Here is a 19,555-nt window from a genome sequence, read left to right as displayed (position 1 = left end):
TGATCTCCCCCTTTAAATAATGGACGGACCGCCTTCCAAGCAAATAATGGACGGACCGCTTGGCTGCCTTCCAAGCAATGGGAACCTCCCTGGAAAGGAGAGAGAGGTTAAAAATGTTGGAGATAGGCTTGGCGATGATACGGGCAGCAACCTTAAAGATGAATGTAAAATGAATACCTTCTTATAGCACTCAGGCAGTGAGAGAAAGAGAGATGGTGTCTCTAAACTCGCACTTGTCTTTTCTAACTAGCATTGATTTTGTAGATTTTCTGAAGAAGGTTTTTGGCTGCTGTACTGAGCTGCTCTTCTTCCAGTGTATTCTATCATCCATGACTGGAGACCCAGTTGAGTAGACACACCACCCTAACAATGATGTCCTGTTAAGCAGTGCAGCAGTCTCCCCTTGATGGCCCATATTCTCAAAGTCTCTCAGAGTAGGAGTAGCCTACCGATCTAGAATCAGTTTTGCCTTTCAGATCATAATGAATAGGACAGGGGGTCATGATCCAACGGTGCATCCGGAAAGTATTCAGACCCCTTGACCTTTTCCACATTATGTTATGTTACGGCCTAAAATGGTTTAAATACCCCCCCCCCCCCCCCCCCCATCAACCTACACACAATACCCTATAATGACAAAGCAAAAACTGTTTTTTAGATTTTTTGCAAATTTATAAAGAATAAAAGCTGAAATCACATGTACATAAGTATTCGGACCCCATTGGGTTCAAGTCCGGGCTCTGGCTGGGCCACTGAAGGGCATTCAGAGATTTGTCCCAAAGCCACTCCTGCTCTGTCTTGGCTAAATACTTTGGGTCATTGTCCTGTTGGAAGGTGAACCTTCGCTCCAGTCTGAGGTCCTGAGCTCTTCGGAGCAGGTTTTCATCAAGGATCTCTCTGTACTTTTCTCCATTCATCATTCCCTCGATCCTGACAAGTCTCCCAGTCCCTGTTGCTAAAAAACATCTCCACAGCATGATGCTGCCACCACCATGCTTCACTGTAGGCATGATGCCAAGTTTCCTTCCGACATGACGTTTGGCATTTAGGCCAAACAGTTCCATCTTGGTTTCATCAGACTAGAGAATCTAGTTTGTCATGGTCTGAGAGTCCTTTAGGTGCCTTTTGGCAAACTCCAAGCAGGCTGTCATGTCCTTTTTACTGATTAGTGGCTTCCGTCTGGCCACTCTACCATAAAGGCCTGATTGGTGGAGTGCTACAGAGAGTGTTGGGCTTCTGGAAGGTTTTCTCATCTCCAAAGAGGAGCTCTGTCAGAGTGACCTTCGGGTTCTTGGTCACCTCCCTGACCAAGGCCCTCTCCCCCGATTGCTCAGTTTGGCCGAGCGGCCAGCACTAGAAAGAGTCTTGGAGGTTCCAAAGTTCTTCCATTTAAGAATGATGGAGGCCACTGTGTTCTAGGGGACCTTCAATGCTGCAGAAATGTTTTGGTACCCTTCCCCAGATCTGTGCCTTGACACAATCCTGTCTCGGAGCTCTACGGACAATTCCTTTGACCTCATGGCTTGGTTTTTGCTTTGACATGCACTGTCAACTGTGGGACCTTATATAGACAGGTGTGTGCCTTTCCAAATCATGTCCAATCAATTGAATTTAGCACAAGTGGACTCCTATAAAGTTGTAGAATCATCTCAAGGATGATCAATGGAAACAGGATGCATCTGAGCTCAATTTCGAGTCTCATAGCAAAGGGTCTGAATACTTATGTAGATGAGCTATTTCTGTTTTTTATTTTCAATGCATTTGCAAAAATGTCTGAACCTGTTTTTGCTTTGTCATTATGGGGTATTTTGTTTAGATTGCTGAGTATTTTATTTTTTTAACCCATTTTAGAATAAGGCTGTAACGTAACAAAATGTGGGAAAAGTCGAGGGGTCTGAATACTTTCCGAAGGCACTGTATATTAGAAATTAAGCAATATCTGGTGAAAATGCATTTTTATTTTTTGTATTTTTTTGTGGCTCGCTCTTTTAAGAGTATACTAAAATGAAGGAGTGCGGCTTTAAATGCATTATTCATTTATGTTTGGCTTGGAGCAGTGGTGCTTTGCAGCAGATCTAAAACACTTAATTACAGTCTATAGTTTTGACAGACTGTTACCCTGCGATAGGCATGTTCTTGGGTGGGAGCCTGTACGAGAGGTATCAGACGCTGTTTCACATAGCTGAGGCGTGTGCTAGATATAGCTGAGGTGGTCTACTAGAGGGCTACATAAAACCAAAACACATGCAAAAATACTATTTCAACAGCCACAGCTGGAGTCTAACTGACAGTATGTAACAGTCTGGCCGGATGATATATGGGAAAACTCTGTTTACTTTTTTGCTGTATTGGAGCTGCTTTGTTGCTGTCAGGCAATGCATTGGAGAAAATGCATGCCACTATAGTGGCATTTCTATTTTAAATCCTGAAATATATCATATTTAATCGTGGAATGTTTTCATTTATATTTTCAATTGGGTAGAATTGGCAGAACAGAAAAAGAAACACGCATCTATTGATGGAAAACGGCAGTGCCGTTTTTGAAGCGTTTATTCATTAGGAACCACACGGATTTAAAAACCTTTTGCTACAGTGTGCACTAATGAATACACCCGAAGGTATAATCCTTCATCAGACGAAACATGGAACGGATCAGATTAATGTAAAAGATGGAGAGAACCATGACTGGTCTGGCATCAAAATAACTCACTCAGCACCAACATGTACTGTGGGCCTGCATTTGCAGCTGTAGATTGGTCCAGCCCCTGAAGTCACTATTAACACTGTATGCAGAGATTTCCTTTGTGTTGTCTTAGGCATGCTGCATTATCTCTCCAACTTCCATTGTCTCACACCTTTGGGTAGCAGAGGTTCTATTGTGATAACATCCTGTAGGTCTGATATCTGATTGGCGGTTAACTTTACTGTAATACGATTGGTCAACAACTCAGATTTTCAATCAATCAATCACATGTATTTATAAAGCCCTTCTTACATCAGCTGATGTCACAAAGTGCTGTACAGAAACCCAGCTCAAAACTCCAAACAGCAAGCAATTCTGGTGTAGAAGCACGGTGGCTAGGAAAAACTCCCTAGAAAGGACAGAACCTAGGAAGAAACCTAGAGAGGAACTAGGCTATGAGGGGTGGCCAGTCCTCTTCTGGCTGTGCCGGGTGGAGATTATAACAGAACATGGCCAAGATGTTCAAATGTTCATAGATGACCAGAAGGGTCAAATAATAATAATCACAGTGGTTGTAGAGGGTGCAACAGGTCAGCACCTCAGGAGTAAATGTCAGTTGGCTTTTCATAGCCGATCATTCAGAGTATCTCTACCGCTCCTGCTGTCTCTAGAGAGTTGAAAACAGCAGGTCTGGGACAGGTAGCACGCCCGGTGAACAGGTCAGGGTTCCATAGCCGCAGGCAGAACAGTTGAAACTGGAGCAGCAGCACGGCCAGGTGGACTGGGGACAGCAGGGAGTCATCAGGCCAGGTAGTCCTGAGGCATGGTCCTAGGGTTCAGGTCCTCCGAGAGAGAGAAATAAATAAAGAGAGAAAGACAGAATTAGAGAGAGCATACTTACATTCACACAGGACACCGGATAAGTCAGGAGAAATACTCCAGATATAACAGACTGACCCTAGCCCCCCGACACAAACTACTGCAGCATAAATACTGGAGGCTGAGACAAGAGGGGTCGGGAGACACTGTCCGACGATACCCTCGATGGCCAAACAGGCAAGATATAACCCCACCCACTTTGCCAAAGCACAGCCCCCACACCACTAGAGGGATATCTTCAACCACCAACTTACCATCCTGAGACAAGGCCGAGTATAGGCCACAAAGATCTTCGCCACGGCGCAACCCAAGGGGGGGGCTCCAACCCAGACAGGAAGATCACGTCCGTGACTCAACCCACCCTCCTTAGGGACGGCATGGAAGAGCACCAGTAAGCCAGTGACTCAGCCCCTGTAATAGGGTTAGCGGCAGAGAATCCCAGTGGAGAGAGGGTAACCGGCCAGGCAGAGACAGCAATGGCGGTTCGTTGCTCCAGTGCCTTTCCGTTCACCTTCACCCTCCTGGGCCAGACTACACTCAAGCATAGGATCTACTGAAGAGATGAGTCTTCAATAAAGACTTAAAGGTTGAGACCGAGTCTGCGTCTCTCACATGGGTAGACAGACCATTCCATAAAAATGTAGCTCTATAGGAGAAAGCCCTGTCTCCAGCTGTTTGCTTAGAAATTCTAGGGTCAGTTAGGAGGCCTGCGTCTTGTGACCGTAGCATACGTGTAGGTATGTACGGCAGGACCAAATCGGAAAGATAGGTAGGAGCAAGCCCATGTAATGCTTTGTAGGTTAGCAGTAAAACTTTGAAATCAGCCCTTGCCTTAACAAGAAGCTAGTGTAGAGAGGCTAGCACTGGAGTAATATGATACATTTTTTTTTTTGGAATCCAAACAAGTCAGATGCTTATAGAAGTGTCTTAGATTCACTCTTTCTCTTTCTTTGTTCCTGACCGAGTGTGGTGAGATACACTCTCTCTTACTTTCTGTCTCCCCACCAGGGACTCTTGGGACATGGCCTATGATTTCGCTCTCTCTCTCCCTGTCTGATCACGCCTAGATATTAAATGCCTCGTTAATGTCAGTATTGCCTTGCAACTTAAGCTTTATGCCTCATATGTGATTTAATTGATTTGACAAAGTAATTAAATACACTTGAATTTCAAATTCCATTCTCAGACCTTTCTTGATTTTCTATTACTTTAATGCAACAATAGCCTTGCTGTAATATTGCTCAATTATCTTCATTGACAATTCATTTTTATTGCATAGTCTTATTACGGGTCGCATATGAAGGACATATAATATGCATATAATAAATATTACCCCACTACACAGGAACATCCACTCTAAACTAGAATCGGTTTGATTAATTTGCCAAATTGTTTCGGAACACTTTTTGACCCACTTCTACATCCTACCGTCCATTTGACTTTTGTCCTAACTATCTTGATCTGCTACTCCATGAATGCATTTAATGTTTTGTTATGAGTAACACATACCTTTGGTAACAAACAACATTTTCTACATTATCGAAGGTAAAGACCACTTCGGAGTGCTGTGGAAAAGCAAAAAAACTAAAAAGGAACTGTAGATTGTTTTTTATTGAGTAGGCCTAACTTAGCAATTGCTGTACGGTCAATTAAAAGAAATTCAAAAGTTTAATAGACTTTTTTAATCAACTCCTGGCTGACCATTTCTTGCTCTTGAAATATCATGGCTCTAAGTTAGTGGAATGACTCTTTTGGCATTAAGTCTCGGGCTAGTCCAATTTCGACAATCACAGAGTGAACACTGGGTGTTTGTGCCTTGTAAGTTGAGCAGCGAAGGGAGACACTCGGGTGCTCATCCTCCGTGGCTGCTCTACATCTCCGCCCAGGCATTAGTGTCTTTCGCAGGAAGAGAAGGGGAGGGGAGGCCCTCCTCTGTCATCCTTCAGCATCCCAAACACAAACACAGGTAGTACAGCCACAGCAGGTGTCACTATGCCCACCACATGGTTTCTCTTTTAAGCCCCTTCACAGCTCTCTCTATCCTCCCTCCCTCCGTCTCGCTCACCTCTCTTGCTCACTCACGATCTCCCCTCTCTTCTTGCAGCTGCTCATTGATACAGATGGATGCATTAAATGCATTAAAAATATGAACCGTTTCACCTCTTTTTAGACCATCTTTCATTTCCCCCACACACATCTGAAATATATTTTTGGACCATACAGGTCAGTCCATACAGGTCAGTTGGAAAGCAGTTAATGCAACTTTATTGCATTTGTATGATCATTTACTTATCTGAACATAAAGGGAGTATGTTTTAAGGTAAATGCAATCCACGTATTTAGCTGCCAACTCATTCCCACCCTAAAATCCATTGACCCAAATTGTTCAACTCGTATTAAATGGATAATAAATACTTGTTATCCTCTTCCAAAGCTCTGATTTTATGCAGTGTGTGATTTTGACTTTTCTGTGTAGCCTACTTTGTCATTATTTTGCCAAAGGGCAAGAACATTTGTTTTTCAGTGAATGCACCCAATCCAATGAACTGTGATTAATCCTATTGTTTACATGTGCTGATTGGGTGTAATACAAGTCTTTGCCGAATTTGGTTACCTGCCTTATTTTTACCAGGTTCGTTTGATTCTGAGGGGCTTACATAAGCATTTTTGACCATTTCTGTCCAATACCATGCACATGGACACCGACAACTATGACGTTCCATGTTGTCATGCTTTGGACTCAAATAATTGAACGGAATTGATTTAGTAAATACATGATGATTTGTTGGAACTTGAATTTGTTTCTCACGTTTGTTCAGTTTTCTTGCTGTAACATGCTGACAATTGTCACGACTCACTCAATGTTAGCCTGCTGAGCTAAAGACTAGGCATTAGCTTTAGTCTCAGACAAAAGGTTACTCATCACATGAGTATAGTGTCACAAGGTTTGCATAACTTTTCCCTTGTCTGTTGAAGGATGTAGCTACCATTTATAGTGGGATTCAACACCAACTAGACATACAGTATAACATACTGCAAGCTCAAAGATTTGTTTTTTGTTTAGCCATTTTTTTCCTTCTTCCCGATCCACATCCTAGTGCATTTATATCATCACTCAATGCTTCACCCCCCCCCCCCAAAAAAAACATACCCGTATGGGAATTAAGCCATGAAATGAACAAGTTGTGAACATGCCCTTCCTGAACCAGCCAATTACTGTCTGTGCAACCACTGCATGGCTTACACACTGTGTCCTCACAAGGGAGAGGTTACTAAAGTGCATCCTCTCCCAGCAGGGAACTACGTTCCATTAAAAGAGGACAGAAAAGGTTGGAGGTATTTGTGTATCGCTCTGAAGGATTATACCAGAAAATCCAATTAAACTGGCAGCCACTGCAATCAACTGGATTAGCGTTCAGATGGCTGTGTCCATTAGATAAATAGCAGGTTACTGTAGGCCATTCCACTGGCTTTCTGCATGCTTATGGCTAGGCAATTATTTCATTTCCATTTGATTTACAGTGTTGTCACATACGATAGATTAAGAGTGAGACAGTGAGACACTCTAGTACTGAGACCTTGGGACCCTGGGTTGCACATTTCTGTTCTAGCCCAGCTCTAACACACCGGATCCAAATCATCAAGGTCATGAATCGGGTGTGCTAGTTCTGGGCTAGAACAACAGTGTGTTTCAGCGTTTACACGAATGTGCTGTTCAAACAGAATAGATAAACGGCTCATTTTAAAATGTGAATTCACTCTAAAAATGTAGAACAATAACTTTATTTATAAAACGTATTTTACGAATGCAGCTCAAAGTGCTTCACAGTGAGCACACCAACAAACAGTGTGTGTTGATTTGAATCACACCATGGGCATGTTTGGGTGGGAACGCGGCTAATCCAAGCTTGTTCTGGGATCTGAAAGGTGAGCATGAGGAGATATAAAATGTAAATCGACACCCAACCAGATGGGTGCATTCACTCAGAAAACACAATAAAATCCAAATACCCCCTTTTAACGCGAAACACAAAGAGGGTTTTATCCGAGGAGGAGAGAATGCATGGTTTGGACATTTAAGCAGGTTTAAGCAGATACTGTGTGACGCTTAAAGCCTGAAGTGCCATTGTGAGGCTGATGGAGGATTTTATATGGTTCTGCTTTCTTTTGTACCCGGCTCTTAGGTTACAAGACCCTGCTGAAAGGGATCTCTGGGAAATTCACCAGCGGCGGCCTGGTGGCCATCATGGGTCCCTCAGGAGCTGGGAAATCCACCCTGATGAATATTCTGGCCGGCTACAGGTGAGCCACAGGCCCGACACTTAACAACCAAGAGGTGTACAAAGACACTGATAGACTTCTACTAACAAGAATCACGCCACACCTACAGTTCTGGGCATTAAAAAGTTGTCATTACAAAAAGCCTTGCTGCAGCTTGCTGTTACCTTGCTGTGACTCTCGCAGGGTGACGCCAAGCGCCAAGTTAATTCTCAATCATTTAACAATGACCCAAGTCATGAAATACATTTTTGAGAATGATTACTGTATGTATTTTTGTATATATTCCATGTGTATTGTATGTGTGTGTTTTCATGTTTTAAACTTTAGAAATATGTGTTGTTCATGTTTACATGAATGTCTGTTCATTTCTCTTTTAAACACAGAAATAAATCAATTGTATCATATGGATCAAATGCGTAACCCAGGTATGGCTTTGCACTCTGTAGAGAGACAGGGATGAAGGGGGAGATCTTGATCAATGGGCAGCCTCGTGACCTGCGCTCTTTCAGGAAGGTCTCGTGCTACATCATGCAGGACGACATGCTTCTGCCTCACCTCACAGTACAGGAAGCCATGATGGTAATTAAAATAATTATATATTTAACCTTTACTTATCAAGAAGACCTCTTTTACAAAGGAGACCCGGCCAGAGTGCAGGTCAATAGATCAAACACACTGCAGTGCATACACAATGGAAAGGAATGCTTCTGGAAGTAGACAATAGGTTAATTAAAAATGATATATTTCACCTTTATTTAACCAGGTAGGCAAGTTGAGAACAAGTTCTCATTTACAACTGCTACCTGGCCAAGATAAAGCAAAGCAGTGCGACAGAAACAACACAGAGTTACACGTGGGATAAACAAACGTACAGTCAATAACACAATAGAAAAATCTGTGTACAGTGTGTGCAAATGAAGTAAGGAGGTAAGGCAATAAATAGACCAATAGTGGCGAAGTAATTACAATTTAGCAGATTAACACTGGAGTGATATATGTGCAAGTAGAAATACTGGTGTGCAAAAGAGCAGAAAAACATATGGGGATGAGGTAGGTAGTTGGTTGGATGGGCTATTTACAGATGGGCTGTGTACAACTGCAGCGATCGGTAAGCTGCTCTGACATCTGACGCTTAAATTTAGTGAGGGAGATATAAGTCTCCAACTTCAGTGATTTTTGCAATTCGTTCCAGTCATTGGCAGCAGAGAACTGGAAGGAAAGGCGGTCAAAGGAAGTGTTGGCTTTGGGGATGACCAGTGAAATATACCTGCTGGAGCGCAGGCTACGGGTGGTTATTGCTATGGTGACCAGTGAGCTGAGATAAGCCGGAGCTTTACCAAGAAAAGACTTATAGATGACCTGGAGCCAGTGGGTTTGGCGACGAAAATGTATCGGGGACCAGCCAACGAGAGCATACAGGTCACAGTGGGTAGTAGTATATGGGGCTTTGGTGACAAAATGGATGGCACTGTGATAGACTGCATTCAATTTGCTGAGTAGAGTGTTGGAGGCTATTTTGTAAATGACGTCGCCAAAGTCGAGGATCGGTAGGATAGTCAGTTTTACGAGGGTATGTTTGGCAGCATGAGTGAAGGATGCTTTGTTTGCAAAATAGGAAGCCGATTCTAGATTTAACTTTGGATTGGAGATGCTTAATGTAGGTCTGGAAGGAGAGTTTACAGTCTAGCCAGACACCTAGGTGTTTATAGTTGTCCACATATTCTAAGTCAGAACCGTCCAGAGTAGTGATGCTAGTCGGGCGGGCGGGTGCGGGCAGCGCATGCATTTCGTTTAGCATTTAAGAACAGTTGGAGGCCACGGAAGGAGTGTTGTAATGGCGTTAAAGCTCGTTTGGAAGTTTGTTAACACAGTTTCCAAAGAAGGGCCAGATGTATACAGAATGGTGTCGTTTGCATAGAGGTGGATCAAAGAATCACCCGCAGCAAGAGCGACATCATTGATTTATACAGAGAAAAGAGTCGGCCCGAGAATTGAACCCTGTGGCACCCCCATAGAGACTGCCAGAGGTCCGGACAACAGGCCCTCCGATTTGACACACTGAACTCTATCTGAGAAGTAGTTAGTGAACCAGGCGAGTCAGTCATTAGAGAAACCAAGGCTGTTGAGTCTGCCGATGAGAATACGGGGATTGACAGAGTCGAAAGCCTTTGCCAGGTCGATGAAGACGGCTGCACAGTACTGTCTTTTATCAATGGCGGTTATGATATCGTTTAGGACCTTGAGTGTGCCTGAGGTGCACCCGTGACCAGCTTGGAAACCAGATTGCAATGGTTGGTGATTTGTTTCTTCATTTGGCTTTTGAAGAATTTAGAAAGGCAGGACAGGATGGATATAGGTCTGTGACAGTTTGGGTCTAGACTGTCTCCCCCTTTTGAAGAGGGGGATGACCGCGGCCGCTTTCCAATCTTTGGGAATCTCAGACGATAGGAAAGAGATGTTGAACAGACTAGTAATAGGGGTTGCAACAATGGTGGCGGATAATTTTAGGAAGAGAGGGTCTAGATTGTCTAGCCCAGCTGATTTGTAGGGATCCAGATTTTGCAGCTCTTTCAGAACATCAGCTGTCTGGATTTGGGGGAAGGAGATGCGGCGGCGGGGGGGGGGGGGGGGGGGGGGGGGGGCTTGGTCCAGTTGCTGTGGGGGGTGCAGAGCTGTTGGCCGGGGTTGGTGTAGCCAGGCGGAAAACATGGCCAGCCGTAGAGAAATGCTTATTGAAATTCTCAATTATCGTGGATTTATCAGTGGTGATAGTGTTTCCTAGTCTCATGGACTTTACAGTGTCCCAAAACATTTTGGAATTAGTGCTGCAGGATGCAAATTTCTGTTTGAAAAAGCTAGGCTTTGCTTTCCTAACTGACTGTGTGTTGGTTCCTGACTTCCCTGAAAAGTTGCATATCGCAGGGACTATTCGAAGCTAGTGCAGTACGCCACAGAATGCTTTTGTGCTGGTCAAGGGCAGTCAAGTCTGGAGTGTAGATAAACCGGTGAAATGTTTATAAAGCAGCAAATACAATGTATTAGAGCAGTCAGAATTCAATATTCCACATGATGTATGTTCTACATAATGCATTTATCTGTGACATGGTGCCCTTCTAAACTGGGGCTTTCTTCACATTGGTAAGATACATATTTTTCTCTCTACATGGTTGCTTCTGAGACATGAAAGATTCTATGCACGTAGGTGTCGTTTCTCTTCTTTGGGACGCGGCCGGAGTGTGAACTAAATCTTACTCTCTCTCTGCTAGGTGTCTGCTAATCTGAAGCTCCAGGAAAAGGATGAGGGCAAGAGAGACATGGTGAGAGAGTTGCATTGGAACGGCTTCAGAATCTTCCCTCACCTTAATCTCCTACATGTTCCCTGACCCTCGAACTGGAAATTAGGACTAGTTACTATTTCAGCACTGGAGTGTTGCCACTAGTGCAGTCAGTACTGGCTTTAAACAGGCTGGAATGGATGTAAAGTGATATGATGAGGGTGGCTGGGAAGGAGTATGTGTGTAGATGTTGTTACTAACCACTGATGCAGGGTCAGATATGATTTCCTCCCCATTATGCTTAGAAGGATACTTCGGGAATTTGCCAATGAAGCCCTTTATCTGCTTCCCCAGATGTAGATGAACTAGTGGATACTATGTCTCTGTGTCCAGTATGAAGGAAGTTAGAGGTAGTCTCACTAGCCAATGCTAACTAGCGTTAGCACAATGACTAGCAGTCTATGGGTATCTGCTAGCATGCTAGTAGTTACCCATAGACTTCCAGTCACTGCGCTAACTTTAGTTAGCATTGACCCTAGATCTGTGATTAATGTAGACTTATACGTCACGTTCCCGAGAGGGAGGGACGTGGTTATAGGTGTTTGTAATCCTCCTGTGTTGTTTTTAGGTGAGGGAGATCCTGACGGCCCTGGGCCTGCTTGAGTGTGCGAAAACCCGAACGTCACATCTATCAGGGGGGCAGAGGAAAAGGCTGGCCATCGCCCTGGAGCTTGTCAACAACCCCCCCGTCATGTTTTTTGACGAACCCACCAGGTCAGAAGCTCCCATTGCAGATCGTATAGAACACATGCATGTGTGTCCATGGCAAGGAAAGTCCTGACATGACTATGGATTGTAACGTGCCACTGTCTAAGCGCACTTTACAGTCCATATCTTAGAGGCAATGCTATTCTTTCATGAGGTGTACTAGGCAATATGACGTTGTTTTTGAGCGCAGGTGTTAGTTGTTCCATTTTGTGTGTTTTTTTCAGTCTTGTTTGTATTTCCCCCCGAAAGTAATCTGAAAGAAAAGTTCCAAGGTTAACCTGTCCTCTTTTGGAACAGAGGATGCAATTGAATATAATCTCTCCCAGTTGGCTTCTGGTTAGGAAAGACTAGAGTCTCACCAGGGGACACAAATGAGTCCCAAAGTCCTTAATGACCAAAAAGCAGCTATTTGTCTCCCTTTGGTTGACATTTGTACCATCTGTAGGGATTAGCCTACTCCTGAAGCTCACCCACAACATTTTGTCATTGCTCTACACAAAATACTCCATAATGTCAAAGTAAAAAGAAAATTCTACACTTTTTTAAATTGTTAAAAATTCAATAACAAAAAAATTGCCTAAATTAGTTTAGAAGTAAAAAATTATTCTGACTACCCCTTCGTCTGTCCCCCATACATCTGTAAGGTCCGGCGCCGACAGAGATGGCCGCCTCGCTTCGCGTTCTCATATTCTTATTCATTCCTTTACACTTGTGTGTATAAGGTAGTTGTTGTGAAATTGTTAGATATTGTCAGGCTTGTGCGTACTGGTGGTGAAGTCAGGTGCAGGAGAGCAGAGACTTGTGAACAGGCGCACACTTTATTACGTCAGGAGAGATATACAGATGAACGCAGCTGCGTCAAAAACCTCCTCCAGCCAACAATGCAAAGTGTATAGCGCGCACAAATGTGCGCACAACATGAATGTATAGCAATACAAACAAGCTTTGTGAAAACACCCGGAAAATAATAAACGCATAGCCTAGTGCGTACAACACGTAACACACAAACAATCTTTCACAAAGACATGATGGGGAACAGAGGAATAAATACACGTAGATTGATTGGGGAATGAAAAACAGGTGTGCAGGGAACAAGACAAAACAAATGGATACATGAAAAATGGAGCGGCGATGGGTAGAAAGCCAGTGACGTCGACCGCCGAACGCTGCCCGAACAAGGAGAGGAGCCGACTTCGGCAGAAGTCGTGACAGATATTACTGCATGGTCGGAACTAGAAGCACAAGCATTTCACTACACTCGCATTAACATCTGCTAACCATGTGTATGTGACCAATACATTTTGATTTGATTTGAGGTCCCTCAGTCAAGTATTGCATTTCAAGCACAGATTCATCTACAAAGACCAGGGAGCTTTTCGAAAGCCTCATAAAGAAGGGCAGTGATTGGTAGATGGGTAACAATAACAAATCAGACATTGAATATACTGTATTTTTATGCATGGTCAAGTTAATAATTATGTTGTGGTTGGTGTTAAACCACCCAGACACATCATAGATGCAGTTATCCTTCTGAACTGAGCTGCAGGACAGGAAGGAAACTGCTTAGGGATGTCACCATGAGGCCATTGGTGATTTTAAAACAGCTACAGAGTTCAATGGCTGTGATGGGAGAAAACTGAGGATGGATCGGCAGGTAGTCTAGTGGTTAGAGTGTTGGGCCAGTAACCGAAACGTTGCTAGCTCGAATCCCCGAGCTGACAAGGTAAAAATCTGTTGTTCTGCCCCTGACAAGGCACTTATAACCCACTATTCCTAGGCCATCATTGTAAATAGGAATGTGTTCTTAACTGACTTGCCTAGTGAAATAAAGGTAAAGAAATTAAAATATGCACAAAAATCTTATTTCTCAAAAAAAACAAAAAAAACATAGTACTCCACAATAAGGACATAAATGACAGAGTGAAAAGAAGAATACAAATATACAGAATAAAAATATTCCAGGACATGCATTTGTACGCAAAAAGGCACTAAAGTAATATTTCCCCAGGAATACATTTTTTGGCCTAAATGCAAAGCCTTATGTTTGGGGGCAACACAACACATCACTGAGTAGCTGCCTCTTTATTTTCAAGCATGGTGGTGGCTGCAACATGGTATGGGTATGCTTGACATTGGCAAAGACTGGGGGAGTTTCTCAGGAGGAAAATAACCTGGATGGAGCTAAGCACAGGCAAAATCCTAGAGGAAAACCTGCTTCAGTCTGCTTTAAACCAGACACTGAGAGAGGATTTCACCTTTCAGCAGGACAATAACCTACAACACAAAGCAACATCTACACTGGAGTTGCTTACCAGGAAGATGATGAATGTTCCTGAGCGGCCAAGTTACAGTTTTTACTTAAATATGCTTACAAATCTATGGCAAGACTTGAAAATTGCTGTCTAGCCATGATCCCCAACACCTTGACAAAGCTTGAAGAATTTTGAAAAGAATAATGGGCAAATATTGCACAATACAGGTGTGTAAAAGCTCTTATGAGACTTACCCAAGAAGAATCATGTATTGACTCAGGGGGCTGAATCTAATCAAGGTATATTAGTTTTATTTTTAATAAATCTTAAAAAATGTATACATCTCATCCACTTTGACATTACAGAGTATTTTGTGTAGATCGTTGAAAAAAAAAAAGAAGACAATTCACCCATACAATCTAAGCCTCGTCTAAGCCGGGGGATGGGGGAAGGGTTCTACTAAGCTATATGGAATTGTTTTAAGAAGGTCATACCAAGGATACTTTCGCTATTTGATTTGGAATTTTAAGGCCCCTTGAGGTATGATGGAGGCCACTGTGTTCTTGGGGACCTACAATGCTGCAGAATTGATTTGGTACCCTTCCCCAGATCTGTGCTTCGACACAATCCTGTCTCGGAACTCTATGGACAATTACTTCAACCTCATGGCTTGGTTTTCACTCTGACATGCACTGTCAACTGTGGGATCTTATATAGACAGGTGTGTGCCTTTCCAAATCATGCCCAATCAATTGAATCAAGTTGTAGAAACATCTCAAGGATGATCAATGGAAACAGGATGCACCTGAGCTCAATTTCGAGTCTCATAACAAAGGGTCTGAATACTTATGTAAATAAGGTATTTCAATTTTCTATTTAATCCGTTTTAGAATGAGGCTGTAATGTAACAAAATGTGGAAAAAGTCAAGGGGTCTGAATACTTTCCGAATGCATTGTACTTCCAATACATTTTTTCAACGTCCTAGAGCAACAACCATCATGTGCGTGTTCGTGAGAGTCTCACCTTTCCACAGAGGCGTCATAATACATAAGATTTTGTGAGAAGACCGATTTCCGGGATGTCTCATGCTCTGACAAACACTGCTCTAGCTCTGTCACCTTTAACCGCAAGTGCGACATTACGGTGGATTGGGACACATCGAATGCAAAAAAACCTGATAATTCTATCTTAAAGTCATGGATTTTAATCGACTCTAGGGGGTTGAATCCATTTGAATCCCACTTTGTAACACATGTAAAGAAATCCAAGGCGGTTGTAGATTTTCTATAGGCACTGTAAATATTCCAAGCGTCTGAAATGTTATCTTCTAAAGTCAATCGGACAACATATGGGACTGAGATAGGGCAGATGGAAAGTCCCTGACGAATACGATCGATGAACAGCGGAGTACTGTAGAGCTACCACATTTGCTAACCTTACCGTAAACGTTCTCAAGTGCTCTTGTTATTTAAGGTCGTTTTTAGGCTCCACTGTCCACTGTTATTAGAGATAGAGACGTGTCTGGAACAGGATTTGGGTCAATTTGAATTGTCAGCCAAGTCATGTAATAAACTGAAATTCCAATTAAATGTTTGAGAAAATATTTTATTTTCAATGACTTCTCAATAAATCAAAAAGGAGAAACTATTTATTTAAAAAAAAATCAAATTCCTTCCTGAATTGACTGACTTCACTTTGAATTGACCCTGGTCTGAAACTGGAATGATGTCATAGTTTTTGAGAGCGTCTTATCTTAAGGGTTAAGGGGATTTACTCCTGATGCCCGATCCTGTCTCTCAGTCACCTCTGACTGCTTAACTGCACTGTGCTGCACACTCAATCCAAAGAGTCTTCCCACCTGGTCAAAATCACTGACATCATATCAGTGTCCAGTGACAGGCCATTAGATCAGATACAAGAACATGTGTGCAGAAAAAACACATCATGCTAACTTCAGTAGCTAACGTTAGTGTTTGTTGCTTTGTCGTATAGTGCAAGTTTATGCAATGTGCTGGAGTCCTTCTACCAGTTCACTTCACTAGTTTGCTTCTTCTCCGTATTGATGATCTAAGATGTTACTTTAGGTGTGCAAAAGCAAATCTATTCTTTACTTTGACATTGTCCCCTATATGCGAACCCTGGCCGCAATACCCTGTTTTGCAGTGGCCTGGACAGTTCCTCCTGCTTCCAGGTGTTGTCTCTGCTGAAGGCCCTGGCCCATGGTGGCCGCACCGTCATCTGCACCATCCACCAGCCCAGCGCCAAGCTCTTTGAGCTCTTCAACAAGGTCAGCCTCCAACCTGGCCTTCTGTTCTGTTAGAGTCCCAGATCTGTTTGAGTTGTCTTACCAACTCCGACGTCATTGGCGTGGCAACATAAACAGATCTGGGACTCAGGCTAGCCTAATGCATGCGATTCTATGAAAGGCACAATTATACCAAAGGATCACAGTTGGAAATGAGATACGTCGCTAGCTAGACATGTGGCACAATACTTATGCACGGTCCCCAACAAATCAACAGGCTAATGTAGTTGTTTAACAAAGTAAAAACAAACGATGTGTGCTTGGTATATACAGTACCTAGTGTGACTAAACTAAAAGAGAAGAACTACAGGGTCGTCTTGTTGCTTTGCCCCTTATGTCAATGATTCCAATGCTATTTTGATAACTAAATGAATGGTCTGCTAAATGAATGTACTGTATCCTGATTGCTTCGTGCCCCTGTGTTTCCCTCCCTAGCTGTATGTCCTTAGTCAGGGCCAGTGTATCTACAGAGGGAATGTACCTAACCTGGTCCCCTATCTCAGAGAGCTGGGGCTCAACTGCCCAACGTACCACAACCCTGCAGACTTTGGTGAGAAACTCTTACCAGTTTAATGAGGAACAAGTCACATGTGTCGTCATCATTGTTATAATAATCTTATTTACACATGCATATCAGTGTATTCAGGAATCTGCCTTATTTTCTTAGAATGACTGTCCCAGGAAGTTATTTTAGTATACTTTGGTATAAAGCGTTCTAGAAACTATTCTTTCTATTATTTCAACTGAAAATACATTTTCTCAAAATAGCTTTTTTACAGATGGTTCCTCGTGCAATAATCACTGGGCTTTCTGTGACATGCATACCTCTCTCTCCATTTGATCCCAGTGATGGAGGTGGCGTCTGGGGAGTACGGAGATCAGACGGCTCGTCTGGTGAAGGCCGTGCAGGAGAGGAAATGTGAGCAGGTCTACAAGACAGACATGAACAATGGACCCCTCAACCCCTTCTTGTGGCACAAATCTTCTGATGAGGTAATCGGGGATTAGTGTATTACTACAGCTCTCAATGGTTTGAAATTAAGAATCTCACCGAAGTTTTATTTTCAGAGTCAAAGCATTTCATTTCAATGTTTCAGGAAATTTATGTTGAGAAGTCTTAGGTTGTTCAGTCTCTGTTTTCTTCTCTCTCTATGTCGCTCTCCAATCCTTTCAGGACTCATCTTCCAGTGAGGGCTGCCACAGTTTCTCGGCCAGTTGTCTGACTCAGTTCTGCATCCTGTTCAAAAGGACGTTTCAAAGCATTCTTAGAGATACGGTAAGACAGACTGCCACCTACTGTTTCGTTTTTATACTGCAACAGCTGCCTTTTTAAAATAGCCAAATGTTATGTAATGAACCCAAAAAACATCTTATGGCTGAGACGACTTGACAACAGCCAGTGAAAGTGCAGGGAGCCAAATTCAAACAACAGAAATCTCATAATTAAAATTCTTCAAACATACAAGTATTTTACACCATTTTAAAGATAAACTTGTTGTTAATCCCACCAGTGTCCGATTTCAAAAAGGCTTTACGACGAAAGAACACCACATGATTATGTTAGGTCAGTACCTAGTCACAGAAAAACACAGCCATTTTTCTAGCCAAAGAGAGGAGTCACAAAAAGCAGAAATAGAGATAAAATGTATCACTAACCTTTGATGATCTTCATCAGATGACACTCATAGGACTTCATGTTTGTAACGGTTGTCCTCCTCCTCTTCAACCGAAAAGGAGGAGTAGTGATGGAACCAAAATGCAGCGGAGTTTGAAGACATGATTTATTAAACAATACGGAAAAAACACGAACTTGACTAATAAACTAACAAAACAACAAACGGTGTAGACAGACCTGGACGACGGACTCACATAACACGAATAACGCACGAACAGGGAAAATAGCCTACACATAAAATGACGATGAACAAACAAACCGAAACAGTCCCGTATGGTGCGACAAACACTGACACAGGAGACAACCACCCACAACGAACACTGTGAAAACACCTACCTAAATATGACTCTTAATTAGAGGAACGCCAAACACCTGCCTCTAATTAAGAGCCATACCAGGCAACCCATAAACCAACATAGAAACAGAAAACATAGAATGCCCACCCAAACTCACGTCCTGACCAACTAACACATACAACAAACTAACAGAAATAGGTCAGGAACGTGACATAGCCCCCCCCATAAGGTGCGAACTCCGGGCGCACCAGCACAAAGTCTAGGGGAGGGTCTGGGTGGGCATCTGACCATGGTGGTGGCTCAGGTTCCGGGCGAGGTCCCCACCCCACCATAGTCAATCCCAGCTTCCATTTCCCCCTATGAATGACCACCCTCATCTTACCCCCACTAAATCCTTTTGGTAACATCGACACCAGGGGCAGCACCGGGACAGAGGGATAGCTCAGGACAGAGGGATAGCTCAGGACAGAGGGATAGCTCAGGCTAGTGAGGTAACTCAGGATAGAGAGGTAGCTCAGGATAGAGGGGCAACTCCGGACTGAAAGGCAGCTCCGGACAGAGAGACAGCTCTGGACTGAGGGGCAGTTCTGAATAAATAGCCGCTCCGGGCTGAGGGACAGCTCATAACTGGCTGACGGCTCTGGACGCTCATGGCTGGCTGACGGCTCTGGACGCTCATGGCTGGCTGACGGCTCTGGCAGATCCTGTCTGGTTGGCGGCTCTGGCAGATCCTGTCTGGTTGGCGGCTCTGGCAGATCCTGTCTGGTTGGCGGCTCTGGCAGATCCTGACTGACGACTGGCTCTAGCGGCTCCTGACTGACTATCAGCTCTGACGGCTCGGGACAGACGGGCGGCTCTAATGGCTCGGGACAGACGGATGGCTCAGACGGCGCTGGGGAGACGGATGGCTCAGACGGCGCTGGGGAGATGGATGGCTCAGACGGCGCTGGGGAGACGGATGGCTCAGACGGCGCTGGGGAGACGGATGGCTCAGATGGCGCTGCGGAGATGGATGGCTCAGACTGCTCCTGTCTGGCGGAAGGCTCTGGCTGCTCCTGTCTGGCGGAAGGCTCTGTAGGCTCATGGCAGACGGGCAGCTTTGCAGGCTCATGGCAGACAGGCAGTTCATGCGCCGTTGGG

At 43.7% G+C, this 19,555-nt stretch overlaps 1 protein-coding gene across 1 annotated transcript in view; it reads left to right on the top strand.

Annotated features, from left to right (window-relative positions):
* LOC129821763 (ATP-binding cassette sub-family G member 1-like) overlaps positions 1-19,555 on the top strand; it is a 60,411-nt gene that overhangs the window by 24,092 nt on the left and 16,764 nt on the right. The window contains exons 3-10 of the mRNA XM_055879388.1: positions 7,747-7,864; positions 8,290-8,422; positions 11,110-11,160; positions 11,747-11,892; positions 16,303-16,426; positions 16,880-16,994; positions 17,292-17,437; positions 17,619-17,720. Of these exons, the coding sequence (XP_055735363.1) occupies positions 7,747-7,864; positions 8,290-8,422; positions 11,110-11,160; positions 11,747-11,892; positions 16,303-16,426; positions 16,880-16,994; positions 17,292-17,437; positions 17,619-17,720 (935 nt within the window). The remainder of the gene's footprint in view (positions 1-7,746; positions 7,865-8,289; positions 8,423-11,109; positions 11,161-11,746; positions 11,893-16,302; positions 16,427-16,879; positions 16,995-17,291; positions 17,438-17,618; positions 17,721-19,555) is intronic.

Source organism: Salvelinus fontinalis, chromosome 24 (assembly GCF_029448725.1).
Source record: "Salvelinus fontinalis isolate EN_2023a chromosome 24, ASM2944872v1, whole genome shotgun sequence".
Lineage (NCBI taxonomy): Eukaryota > Metazoa > Chordata > Actinopteri > Salmoniformes > Salmonidae > Salvelinus > Salvelinus fontinalis.
The sequence above is the reverse complement of the archived record's forward strand: the minus strand, read 5'-3'. Positions and strand labels throughout refer to the sequence as shown.